General features: G+C 35.3%; 1 protein-coding gene across 5 annotated transcripts in view; it reads left to right on the forward strand.

Moving 5' to 3' along the window:
• The window catches only part of OSBPL1A (oxysterol binding protein like 1A), a 212,848-nt gene that overhangs the window by 83,881 nt on the left and 114,752 nt on the right, over nucleotides 1–14,215 (forward strand). For all 5 annotated transcript variants that reach the window (XM_090285702.1, XM_090285704.1, XM_090285705.1 and 2 more), the window contains 2 exons: nucleotides 2,713–2,794; nucleotides 13,226–13,332. In XM_090285702.1, the coding sequence (XP_090141828.1) occupies nucleotides 2,713–2,794; nucleotides 13,226–13,332 (189 nt within the window). The remainder of the gene's footprint in view (nucleotides 1–2,712; nucleotides 2,795–13,225; nucleotides 13,333–14,215) is intronic.

The raw sequence follows: 14,215 nt of genomic DNA on the forward strand, positions 1-14,215 counted from the left end.
TAACATCAACTTAAACAAAACTGACAGCTGACATCTGGGTGGGCAGAGGTAGGAGCAGGAGATCTGGGTTGTGAGTGGTTCAGCTACTCACCTGGGGGCCACTGGGCCCTGGGTCTATGGGCATGATCCTGTTCTTGTGTTCTGTACCGGGAAAATGTGGGTTCAAAATCTGCCACACTTTGGCTATTAGAACATCGCTGATAGTGGGAACCCATTTATGTAGAATAAATAAAAATTAAAACCTAAAAAATGTCCCTTATTCACCATTAGGTTAATGGCATAGAAGTCAAGAATGAGATTCCATGCTGAACTCTGCAAAGCACTCATAAGCATTAACCGTCATAAATAGACTTTTTGGTTTTCATGATATAACCAAAAGCTAAGAGAAAATTACAGCAAATTGGAATGTGTTATATTGTACCCCCTTCTGTTCTTTTTAGTATCAATTAAATACCACTAATTGTTTATAACATTAGACATATCTTGTACCCAACCAAAATAGTATGTGGAAAGTGAACTTCTCCAAGTGACCTATTATGTACCTTTTAAAACTAGTAAATCATTAATTAAGGAAACTTTCTTTAGTAACTGTTGGATAGATAGACTAAGGGAATGTGAATGTGATTCAGGTATTTGAGGATGGTGCTGTGGAGAATGTATCTTCAATTATAACCTCAGGAACTATCATGTTTATTAGAGATTTACCGTCTACAGATGAAGCCAGTTCTTACTTGTATGCATCTAGCTATCACCACAAAAAGGAAAACGGTAGTGTTGACTTGAACATGGGCAGGAGTATTAAATATGAATAGAGAGAAAATGACGATTTTGCATTAATAAGTTATGAGTCTTACATTTGGTTGCAGTGCATGTATTCAGTGCCCCCAGATGGGCTTTTTTCCTGCCTTTAATCAGTACTCAACACTGTGTCTGAAAAAATTATCCAGCACACCATTTTATTCTCTTAAGGGGTTTTAAATGGCATAGTGTAGGTATTCTGTCTCTCAAAAAAAAAAAAATATATATATATGTATATATATATATTTTTTATTGTTAGAGCTCTCAAAACAGTAATGGAGACTCTAAGAGAACATTGCTTGTCACTAATGTGGTACCATGACTAATTCTGCTGTGGCTGAGCTGAGCTTTATAAGCACTAAAATTTTTATAAGGTGAAAAAGGAGAAAATGGTGCTTACCTATGTCACCTGGGCACATAGATCTGATGGGGGGACGGGGATCAAAAATGTTTAGTGATTGGCTAGCTGAGAGTAGGAATACAAAATAGGGAAGATTCATAAAGCTAATATATTATTCTAACTACAAGAGTGTGATTCCAATACTAATAAGGTCAGGTTTCTCAGAATAAATATCTTTTTATGCCATCAACTTTAACCATTTTCTTGCTTATTCTTCCACCTCTTTAAAGGGAAATTATAAGAAAAAGTTAACTCTTAAAAGTTACATTGTTAATATAATAAATGGATTGTCTGATTTTTCATTTTGGACTTCCAAATATGTACTAAGATGGGATACATCTTATATCATGAAACTGTTTTACTTTTAGGGATTTAAGAATGGAGAAATTTCAAATTACAAGAAGGATGCTTCCTGTAATTGATTTTACATTATTTTTATAAGCTTTTTCTTACTAAGAAAATATCCTTATTGTGGTCGCTTTGTGTAGTCAGATTGCTGAATGAAAATCAGCTTGTGATTTCTACATGTAGTACCATCTTAATTTTTAAAATAGTTTTTAAAATACATTAAGGAATGTATTTTATAATTTCTTGATGAATTTAATCAAGCCCATTAAAATGTTAATAAATCAGAGAAATCTAACTCCTAAGATATATATGGTGTATTGAATTATGAGGAGTAATTAATGCAGTTGTATGGTGTCTACACCACAGATGTTGAATGTATTTAGAATTTAGAAATAATGATTTTTAATAATCTGTTGGTGATTAACTAAATGTTATTGGGTTGGCCAAAAAGTCCATCACGTTTTTCCGTAGGATGGCTCTAGTAGCACTTAATTGTCTTTAACTGCATTTGAAACAATTTTGTTAGATTGTGTTGTGGAAGTCGTCATATCGGTGTGCATTTAAAAAAACATTAAAATTGGGGAATTTTTGTGCAGCCATTTTAATATTGAAGATGGGAGAAAATATGCAACAAATGCAGTGTATTATGCTTTTATTATTTTAAGAAAGGTAAAAACACAGCTGAAATTCAAAAATAAGATTTGTGCGGTGTGTGGAGAAGGTGCTGTGACTGACTGAATGTGTCAGAATTGATTTGTGAAGTTTTGTGCTGGAGGTTTCTTGCTGGATGATGCTCGAAGGTCACGTAGACCAGTTGAGGTTGATAGCAATCAATTCGAGACATTAATTGAGAACAATCAGTGTTTATACCAAGCAGGAGATAGTTGACATACTCAAAATATCCAAATCAATAAAGTTACTGGTGAAAATGAAAAATGTCTTGCATATTATGGAATAAACTAAATGGACCTTTTGACCAATCCAATATATTCATTTTTTAAGGAAATCTTTTATCATTTTCTTTCTGTTAGGAATATGTCTCAGTTATTACAGTGTATCCACCTATGAACTAAAAGTTTTGATAGAAACATTAAAGCATGTGTGAAATAAAAATCTTTTATTGTTTTTTTTTAACTTTGTCTTCTTTTTGTTTTTTTCTTTTCCAGAAAGCACAAACATGCCAACAGAGATTAGATAGGGAAATTTCCAGCTTTCTCAAAATGATCAAGGAGTGTGACATGGCTAAAGGTAAAAAAAAAGACAAACACTCCCCCCCAAAACCCCCCAACCCATTATTATAGATGTTTTGTTTGACTATCTGTACATTTTATATAATTCTTGGTTTTGAATTAAGCACTTCATTTGATAAAAGTATTTTGAAATTTTTAAAGGGCTATTTAAAATTTCTACTTATGGAGGAGGCTTGCTTTATAGATTACAATGTTTTTATTCTTTTAAGAAAAAGAAAAATAAAGTCTGAAAGTTAACATTTTGGGGCTGTAAATTCGTGTTGGCTCTGTAATAAGAATTCTGCTTATAAATCACAGAGACTTGGAATTTGGAATCAAACTGTCTTGAATTTGAATCTTTGTTCTGCCATTTAGCAATAGTTTCACTTCTGAGCCTCAGTTTCCTCATCTATAAATGAAAGGGTTAGTTGTTTCCAGGTCTTGACATTTTACGATTCTATCAATATATACATGAACTTGTCTAGCTAATGATTACTCTGCTGTTCAACTGTTTATGTCTTCACTCTCCATTAGTTATAAATTATTATGAGTTGACTATAAATAATTAAAAAATCAAAATACAATCCAATATAAAATCCAATACAAAAATTAAGTATTGAAAAAATTATTACTTTGTAAATTAAAAAGTTGTTTTCTTAGACTAATTGTGATGTCTTTATAAATAACTCTACTAAAATATAATTGATTTAGTTGTCTATTAGTTTATTAACTATCAATTTTGTCATGAACTAGTTACACAGTGAATTCCTAGTTTCAGTTTATATGTGCCCAGAGAATGTGAAGAAATGTAACATTAGAGTAATTGAGCATAAACGTTATGTATCTGTCCAGATGTACCTCACGCATTCCTTTACTTCAGTTTAACAAACATAACAACAATGATAGCTTTGGGAAGGACAGCAGTTAGGTCACTTTGACTATTAATTGTAGGCTGCAATATTGTGTTGGCACTGTTCATCCTCAATGGGCTCTTACAATAATAACAGCTTTATTAGCTATAATTCACATAGACTTATGTGATGTGTACCATACAGTGGTTTTTATTATATATACAGTTATGCAACTAAGACCATTAAAGGACTTTTAAAACACTGTCTTTACCAAGAACCATCAAAGTAAGAAGAGAGATAACATTTAAAAGATGTAGAACCAGAGTGAAATGAAACATAAAAATTTTCTTAACTTGCACCAAAGAAAACAATTATAACTACAATTAAATTAAGTTGTTTTTTTTTTTTAAACCTTGAATCACATCTCTTGGTTCAGATTACCTGTATGCCATGTCACTCATAATGATGGCGTGCTTCATTTTTGCCCTTAGAGATCTGCATAACATTCAGGACCACAAAAGAGATATGTTATTTTGTTAATTTTTTTTTTAGAGAGGGATGAAGGGAGGGAGAAAGAGAGAAACATTAATGTGTTATGGTGAGAGAAACATCATTGCGCCCCAACCAGGGACCAGGCCTGCAACCTAGGCATGTGTCCCCATCAGGAATTGAACCAGTGACCTTTCAGTTCCAGGCCGGTGCTCAACCCACTGAGCAACACCAGCCAGGGCAAGAGATATGTTATTTTGGACAGTGCTATCTGAAAATTTTGAAATGTTTGACTATTTGGCAACCCTGTTTCATATATCTACAATAAAACTCAATCGATTTATACACCAACATTTATAAACATTATTTTTGAAAGACAGGTGTATATAGATAAAACTACATCTTATATAAATAGTAAATAAATAGGGTTAAGATGATTTCATGAATGGAATTGGGGAGTTGAAGTAACAGAGTCACTCTGAATGTCAAGAGATTGTACAGAATAATCTCGTACCATGTGTTTTATTAAAGGAAGCTGATAGATACACATCCTGCTCCAGACTGTGTACATAGTTTGCCAATGATGTCTCAAGATGAAAAACTAAATGTTTGTGGACAGAGTCCAGATCTTGTGGTTGAAATTGTCATACATTTTAGTACAGAATTTGAACTTTAGGACGCAGTTCCCTTCTTTGTCATTCAGACTTCTACCATTATAGTTCAGCTCTTATCACCTCAAATCCTGGTTACGGCAGCAGCTGCCCTTTACTCTCCCTGCCTTTCATCCTTAAAGGGAATGGAATCAGAAGACTTTCAGGAACTTTTCCAGCTCACAATCTGTGAAATACTGCATTATTGCTTGCCAAATTAATTTTAGAAAGGTGCTTTTTAGATCATACATTTTCTGTTGAAAAAATCCTTTATGGGTTCCTGAGATGATAGAATAAAATATAAACTCTTTATGCTGGCATTTAAGAACTTTTATAGCCCAATCACAACCTGATTTTTCAGCTTTATTTGTAATTATTCTCTCCTAAATACCATGTCCTCTACTGAAATATTTCTGTCATTTGCATGAGTAGACCTTAAACCTAATTTCTCTCTGGATGAATGCCAGAATTTATCTATCAGGCAACACATTATTCAAGGTCCGAAGAATGCAATATTGAAATCTCTACTATTTTATCTTTACCAAAAGCCTGGTTGCAAAATCAGTTAAAATTATCCAAACTAATAAAAGTTTTGGAAGACTTCATAAAGACTAGTTAATCTGTTCTTCCATACAACCCTAAATTCACCATTAGGCAGTAACCAGTTTTGGCTGTTATACATAATACTGTATTGTGCCTTTAAATGTGATCACACCACTTCATTTCCATAGGGTTTTTGGAAGTGGGATTTATGGGTGAAAGTGTATTAACATTTTTGAACCTATTACTACATGTTGCTAAATTACTTTCCAGAAAAGATATTTTACTTCACATGCCATCTTTAATGCATATACTTTATTGCATGTTACTAAATGTATATAAGTGAATCCCTGGTTAAAGAAATGAGAATTATTTCAGTTATCTAAAAAAAACAACAACAACAAAAAAAAACCTTAAAGAAAAAGCACTTCAATCTACTTAAAACTCACCAAAATCCTAGGCTTCAAGTAAACACACTTATCACCACTTTCATGTAGATACTATCATCCATATGGACTATTAAAACAACCCCCTAGACTGGCCTTAAAATTCTGCCCTTGCCCCTGCAGTTTCTGCCCAGGCAGCCTTCTACAATGTCAGTGGAGGACGTCCTTTGCTTAAAAAAACCATTAGCTTACAGGTCGGCTCACTTAGAATGAAAGATAGTTATTCTAATGACCTACAAACCCTGCCAGTTCCTTTCCCTCGGTCTGGTCCTCATCTCCTAGTTTTCTCTGCTTGCTCCTCCAGCCTCAATGGCCACCTACTTGTCTCAGGGAATCTGGCAGACTCCTGCCTCAGGCCTGAGTTGTGCTGGTCCCTCTGTATGGAAGGCTTTTGTCTAGCATACTCACTTCGTTACCTTACCAGGTCCTTCCTCAGACAGAATCTTCTGACTTCTCTTCCCACCAGTTATGCTTTGGCGCTTCCGTTTCTATTTTCTGCCCTGCTTGGTGCCCTTGAGCCTCCGATCACTACAGACTTCATTACTGGGGTTTTCTTGGCCTCTGACTGACTTCATAGAGCATTCAGCAAATGGGAGCTCCTATCAGGGGATTGGTGGGAGGGGGTGTGGACAGGGCAGTAGGTCGGGGGACATCCGTGCTCCCTCCAGCTGGACTGTGGTCTTCCTCAGGCTTCCTCCACATGGCCCACAGCTCATTCTAATGATGCCAACTCCTACGGGCTTAGCCACACTGTCCCCTTAATTTGCTCCTTTATCCAGGGTGGTAACTGTCCTGCATGCCAGTCTCTTAGTTCCCTTGCTATCCTTGCCTTTGTGCATAATCTCTTTAAAAATTTTTTCAGGTCCCCTTGGAACTTGCCAGCTCTTCCCCATCAGGAGCCTATGGATAACTTCATTCTGTCTAAACTTTAAGTTCCCCTCAACACTTGCTATCCCCCTACCTTGCTTTATTTTTCTCTTTGTCATTTACTAAATTTCTTATATATGTATGTGCAGTTGATTGTCTGCCTCTCCTATTAGGATAGAAACTCCATGAGGGCAGGAAATTTTTCTGTTTTATTCTCTGATTAACAGTGCCAGCACCCTAAGACTGTATGGCACATATGGGCACGGGTGTGTATGTGTGTGTGTGTTTGCATTTGTGTGTGTGTGTATGTTTTGAGTAAATGAAATGAATGATCTACTTACCTAGTGTATAAATTTATAACTTATTTCCCTCAACTTAGGGAGAAATCGGTACCAAATTTGTTCTGGCAAGTTAGTAGGTATAAAGATCGTACAAGTCAATGAAGCTTTATGGAAAGAAGCAAAACAGGGAAGAAGCCACCAGACAGGGGTGTTCTGCATTCTTTCACCACTAGGGTTCTGCAGTTAGTGCCATTGGTTTTATAGCCTACTCTTCCTCTGGATTCAGTTTATTTTCTGAGGGAAATCTTTGAGTAACTCCCTGAGGGTCTGTGAGGGGTGAAATCTCTGTCTTACAGAAATCTTTATTTCACTCTCACAAGGTTATAGTTTTCTGTTAGCACTTTGCAGATATGATTCCAGCCTCTCTGGCTCCTGATATACTAATAATGATTCTTTGGTAGACAGTCTTGTCTTTTTTTTTTTAAAACTTCTATTGCGTCAGAGATCTTCACTTTGTCTTTGGTGTTTTTGCAGTTTTATCAGTTTTATTCTGTCTCTAGGTTTGACTTTTGTTGTTATGTATATATGCTGCTTGAGAGTCTGTTTTTAATTTAAAGACTGATTCCTTATCTCTTTTAGTCTAGCAAAGTTCTTACCATTACCGTCTCTTCAAATTTTGCTTTCTCATTCTTTCTGCTCTCTTCTGCCAGAACACGTGTTGACTCTTCTTTGACCTGTCACCTCTTAGTTTCTCATTTCTATTTTTTTCTGTGTTAAATACTAATTTATTATATCTGTTTTCTAGTTTTAGTTTTTTTCTCAATTGGGTCTATTTTTCTGTTTACTCTTTTGACTTTCTAATTTCTGTGACTGTATTTTATAATTCTAGAAATTCTGGGTGGTGTTTTTTAAAGTTTTTACTTTTCCTATAGGGACATGGTGTGTTTCGTTTGTTTTTGTTTTTCATATAACACGTATTTCTAACTTTACCGTGAAATTTTAAACATTAATTTAAAGCCTCTTTTGGAATGTTTTTTATGTCTCAAGTAGTCATGGAGCTAATTCTGTTGTTTTGTCTGCTAACTGTCCCTGGGGATGGATTGTGCTCCTCAAAATGGATTATATAACTTTTTAGTGTGAGCTCATCTTCAGGGGGGCTTGTTTTTTCCTCCTCCTGGATTTTGGAAATGTCCCTACGCAATAGTTTTGTGCCTGTTTCTGTTAGGGCTATAAAGGTATTTCTGGCTCTGGGCTAATAGTTTTCAAATTGGATTCCATACATAGGTGGGGCATAAGCTAGGAATTTTTACTTCTCATGATTCCCACCCAGAGCAATAGGCAGCAAGTGCCCTTTTCCACTGCTTCCCTGAGCCCGGGGGCAGTTTTTTCATTCTTGCGTACACTGGGGGTCTGGTCCTACACAAGGCCTTGCCCCTTTGCTCTGTGAGAGCGGAGCCAGTCTCCTGGGTTTGTGTTCTTGTGTGCATCCACCTTTGTTCGGCCTTCCCCACCCGGGCGTCACTTTCAGGTGCTTGTTTTATCAGACTTGACTTTTCTTTTTGTGTCTAGCATTTCTGGGGCTTTGTTCTTTCAAACTCTGCTGTGCATTATTTTATTCAGCATCTTTATGGTCTGGGGTTGAAGGGATGGCTCCCTATCAACTTAGTCTGGTAGATACCACAGGTGTCCCGTTCTCCTTTTAATACAAAACTATCAATAATGCACCAATTGTATTATATAAAATAATAGCAAACACATATAGCCTTTGGTGCATTGTTCTGTGTACTTTATATATATTAACTCATTTATTTCTTCTAACTACCCTGTGCAGCACATATAACTATTGTGTCCATTTTACAGAGAAGCTAAGCAAGGCATAGAGAGTTAGGTAAATTGCTTAAGGTCACACAGCTAGTAAAAACTCAAGTTAGGGTTTGATTCTAGGCAGCCTGGCTCCAGAGTCTGCTCTTAACCAGTAGTCTAGAATAAATCGAGAATTTTGTATTTACCCTAAACATTTGGTCTATGAACGAAAAAAGAGTACAGGTTTATACCTAGGTTGACAGTGAAAGGTATAATTTGTTGAGCATGATCACATTACCTTGGCTCCTGTAGTTGAGGTGTTGTTCAAACCTCCCTAGACTCCTTCTTTTCAGAAGTTCAAAGGTAGGGTGGGATTGATGTAGAGCAGAAGTTTCTAACTCAAAATAAAGAAATATTCTTTTTAATTCCTGTCATTGTTTTTTCTTTTTCCAGTGTTCTTTCTGGTGTTCATCTTAAAGATTGCAGTGCTAATTCACACAATTTCCGAAGCCCAAACCTTGGAGTCATCTTAAATTTTCTTTCTGCTGTACCTATTCTGTCTCTGATGTATCTCTACGTTGTTCTTGTCTATCTCCCTACTAGTATGCTAAAATAGGGCACAGCCATTTTTCCTGTAAGTTACAGCAACAACTTGTCTGGACACACTGCCTCCAGCTTTATGTTCCTCTCTTTCTCTCCGTGGAATGTTCCAGGGTGTAGTTGGAAAGATGTAGTTCAGTGGAGAAACTTCTTAAAATGAATAATTATTATTTCCAATATTCAGGGAAGAAAAAACATCTTGAACAAAGGTTTGGAGGCAGTAAAATCTAAGAATATTTCTAGGGAAAACAAGTATTTCCAGGAAAACAGTATGACTTGAAATTGATTGCGTTTATGAAGTGCCTTAAATGTTAGGCTGTGAGTGGACTTTTTCTATATTAGAAGAACAGTGGAAGCCATCTGTATTAGGGCTTAGTTTGTTAACATAAGACACAAGTATTTCCTTAATAGTCTAAGAACTTACCCAAGTAAAAATTGTAGTGTATCATGAAAACAGATTGTGGAGCTTTTTATACATCTCTAAAGATAAACTTTTCACATATGATCTTCTAGCATCTTTCCTGAGTTCAAAAATAATTTTAGTATAAAAAGGAACATTTTTTTCTTAGAATTAAGTGTCCAGCTTTTGTAGTAGGCCAAATGTGATAACATACTGGCCATTTTGCACTTATTCATCACAGTTTATTAATTGAATAAAGCATATAAATATTTGCAGTGATTCCCAATTGGTAACTTTTCTAGAAGCTTAGCGGTTTCCTTTCTTTTTATACAGCCATATGCAAACATCATTATGTAAGGAACATGCCAGTGTGGTCTACTTCAGCCCCGATGCACTGTGAAGTCTCTTAGTTCTTATGCCATGCAACTGCGCCAGTTAAGATTAATTACAGAATCTTTTCTAAACACTATAGATTCTAAGATAAATTAGATAATTTTTAAATTCTGTTTTGGATAGAAGAATTTGACACTCTCTCACTAATGGATTCTTATAAAAACTTACCTTGATATATTTTCTTGGAGTGTCTTTTGAAAGCTTGCAGAATCATTTTTGTTTAAAAACTTCTATTTCTAAAAAATTATTTTGATATTTAATGTTTGTTATATGCTAATCAATATGTGTTGAGAGTGTGAAATATCTAAAACAAAGACAGAATTGGAGATGATTAAGCATGTGTTGGTATTTAATAAAAAAAATAACATCCATGAATGACTATGCTTCCATCATCCTATCATGTGTACCATGAAAGTGGAAAATTACTAGATTTCCCAGAAGGCAGAGGCTGTGTCTTGTTTTTTCTTGTACATCCCTTCTTAGTACCCAGTCCACAGCTCTGTCAGAGACATCTGTTGAAGTACTATTTAAGTCATATGGCATCAAGCATATGGTATTCTCATTTGCTATTTAGCAACTAAGTACAGAAGAAATCTTCACATTGTGTATCAAAGATGCAAAATGAAAAATAAAGTATGTAAAGTCAAATTTATTTTAGAATATAGTTTTCAGTTGGGTGCTGTTACAAATAGCCAATACTTGGAAACTGTATTCCATAAGATGAAGAATATGATACAATGTCATTTGGTCTTTATATGCGGATATTACGAAAGGTTGCTTATACCTTCATTCACTCTGACCTTTCCTTTTGTTGCCCACTTCAGCCTTAGGAGTTTTGAGAAATAGTTTTTCCAAGAAGAGGACTTTCTTTTGCCAAAATAAATTACATTTATATAGAAAATTTGGAAAATTAAAAATTAAAAAAGAATGCTATTCATAATTTTATCACCCAGAAAATATGTCCAAAAATAATTTGTTATGTGTTCTTATAGATTCTTTTTACTGTATTTCTTATGTGAAATTTTTTGTTTCTTGATGAGACCCACTGCTTTATGACCTAATTGATTGCAAATTGATTGCTTTTATTGGCCTTGTTTACCATGTTTTCAGAACAGTGTTTTAAGTAAGGCTATTTGAAATAAAAAGGATGCTTCTGATTTAATTGTCTTTCTCCTTTTAAGTTATTTTTTGATGAAAAAATTTCTTAACGTTGTGATTTTATTTCATAGAAGAGACACATTTAAAGGATCTTAATGTATGATTAACATAAATTCCAGAACTATTTTAACTAAGTACATTCCCCTTGTATTAATCTGGGCAGGATATGACATTTTATTGTTTTTGTTTTTGTTTTTAAGTAATTTTACATGCATTTTGTAACTTTCTCTTGCCAACTTTTTTTTTTTTCTTTAAATGGTTAAATGGATTAAGGTTTTCTTTGGGGCACCTGGGAAGAAACTAATATAGTAGTCTTTCTATATCTTTGGGGTCCTGATTCCAGGACCACCTTGCATACCAAAATCTGCAGAGGCTCAAGTCCCTTCTATAAAATGGGGTAAAATTTCATATAACCTACACTCATCCATCTGTATACTTTCATCTCTAGATTACTTATGTACCTATTACAATATAAATGCTCTGTAAATAGTTGTTATACTGTATTGTTTAGGGACTAATGAGAAGAAAAAACTCTGTATACATAGGCTTAACTACTTAGTACATGCCAGCAACAATTCCTTTTCTGGATATTTTCTATCTGCAGTTGCTTGACTTCTTGGGTGTGGAACCTGTGACTATGGAGGGCCAACTGTATTACCATTTCTTTGTTCCCAACGTAATCATGTACTAAAGGATACTGAAACTCTACAGGGACAGACATACACTAAGAGATACTGAAACTCTACAGGGACACCTTTTTGAGAGTGAAAAGGCCTATTTATGTAAAACATTTATCCAAATAAGAACTAGAGGAAGTTGAGTTAATGACACCTTCAGAATTATTTTTGTCTTTTTAGCAGTTTTCTTTTGAGTAAAATTACTCATTTGGCATAGAATATCATGAAAGGAAATGTTAATGTTTTATGGCTACTGCTGTCAGTCCTTGTTAGCTTCTTCTTTTAAACATTATATTATTATTTATTCTATAAACTTGTTTTTAGTCTTGGCTCTTCTGCTTGTAGGTATAGGCCTTCCTAGTGTTACAGAGTGAAAGGGGGTTCTTTCACGTGGTGCCTTGGTGTAAAACCCAACGACTAGTGTTGAGGAAAACAGGTCTTTATTTACAGTATTCCAACCTGGGGAGGGCAGTGAGCACTTCAGCTCAGAGCCCTGTTCTCCCACAGGACCCAGCACTTCCCTTGCTCCCCAAAAGGCTAGAAGCTAAAAACATGCCCAGAAGTTCCCCATCCCTTATCTGTCAGCTCTCTCATTCAGGATTTGGGGTACGATGTCATCAGCCTCCATGTAACAGTCTAGGAAAACATGTGCTGTGTTGTACTGGATCACACATAGTTTTCTTTGCCCTTTCAAAGCCACGTGGAGTTCCTCCTCTGCCCTCCTTGCAAACCGCATGGTACACCCTACTCTCTCCAAACCGTGTGGATCTCCTCTCCTTCCTCTAAAATGGTTGCCGCCTTATTTTTAAATCCCTGACCATGGCCTGTGACGCAGTGAACAGGGTAATTAGTTCTGACCATTCACAGAACCTTGTGCAGGCCCTGTGTGTTCTTTCCTCACTATTCCCTGGTCAAAATTCCTCCCATCTCCTTGGGGCCTTGGAAGAACCAAATAATTTGCACAACTAAGACACTAGCTACCAGCCATAGTTATGCAAAGGCATCTTAAAAGCTGTTCCCTTCTCTCCATCCTCCAACCCATGGGCTCTGGGGATTTTTGGGGACCCCCACTCTGTAACACAAGGACAAGGCTTCATCCTTTTCTTTTTTTGTCCCAATTTATATGCTCTGCATGTAGTAGGTGCTTAAAGATGCCCCAGGAGCGTACTGTATGCTTCATTTAGGTGGTTGGAAGAAAAGGTGAAGTTAGTAGCTATAAAAATGTGTTTGTGGTCATAATTTACTCTGATTACTTAAAATCTCACTCATTTGATTTTTTTTTTTTTAATTTCTAGAGATGCTTCCATCATTTCTTCAGAAAGTTGACGTTGTCTCTGAAGCTTCTAGAGAAACTTGTGTAGCTTTGAGCGATTGCCTTAATCTCTTCACTAAACAAGAAGGGGTAGGTAGTGCGGAATTGAAATCTTTAACAGTTGTTTGGGGTCACATACAATGTTCCAATGAGTCACTGCTTTCAAAACGTCCAAAGATAGGAGAAAATAGTGGTAACAAAGGAAATGAAGGCTTCATTCTTCACCAAAACTTAGAACTTATTTATTTGAATTTGTATAATACCTTATTTTAGCCAAACTGATGACATATGCTGAGGAGCAAGATCTCAAATGCTCCTAGACCTTATTTTTTCTTGATTAACAGGTTTATTCTGAAATAATCATATAATTCATTTCTGTAGCCACATTGAACAAGTATGTTTTAAAATTCTACTTATAATGAAATGTTTCAATAAGAGGGTTATCAAAATATCTAGAAACCAAAGGTTTTTATATGAAAACTATATAATACTTTCATTTAGAAAATTGAGTGCTGTTATACTTTCCTATGTGAACTGAACTCAGTGGGTTAAATATTTTTTGTGCTCTTTTTTTACCGCTCTTTTCTGTGCAAAGATTTGCCATTTGCTTTTCAAAAGATGAGTATGAGTAGTATGCTTATTCATTAGTAATTCTTTTCCTAAGAACTCCAAAGTTGTAAAGATGTGTTCTGGTTGCCTGAATGAGATTTTTTCTCATTTTGTTTTTCCCTCATATTTATGATGTTAATGCAAGGCAAGGAGCAGTAGACTTTCTTTTCCATTTTGTTAATTTCTACATATATGTAAAATCTTCAACTTTTTATATCGACACCGGATTTCTTATTCTCATTACAATTTATTTGTACTATTTGATTAGAGTTAGGTTTTGTAAAACAGGATAGATGAGTATGGTTTTATTATGTTCCTCTTCTATGTAAAACTCTAAAATTATATTTTGTCTTGGTGAAAATAG

Source organism: Furipterus horrens, unplaced genomic scaffold, assembly GCF_987537825.1.
Source record: "Furipterus horrens unplaced genomic scaffold, mFurHor1.1.pri manual_scaffold_8, whole genome shotgun sequence".
In the NCBI taxonomy this organism is placed as follows: Eukaryota; Metazoa; Chordata; class Mammalia; order Chiroptera; family Furipteridae; genus Furipterus; species Furipterus horrens.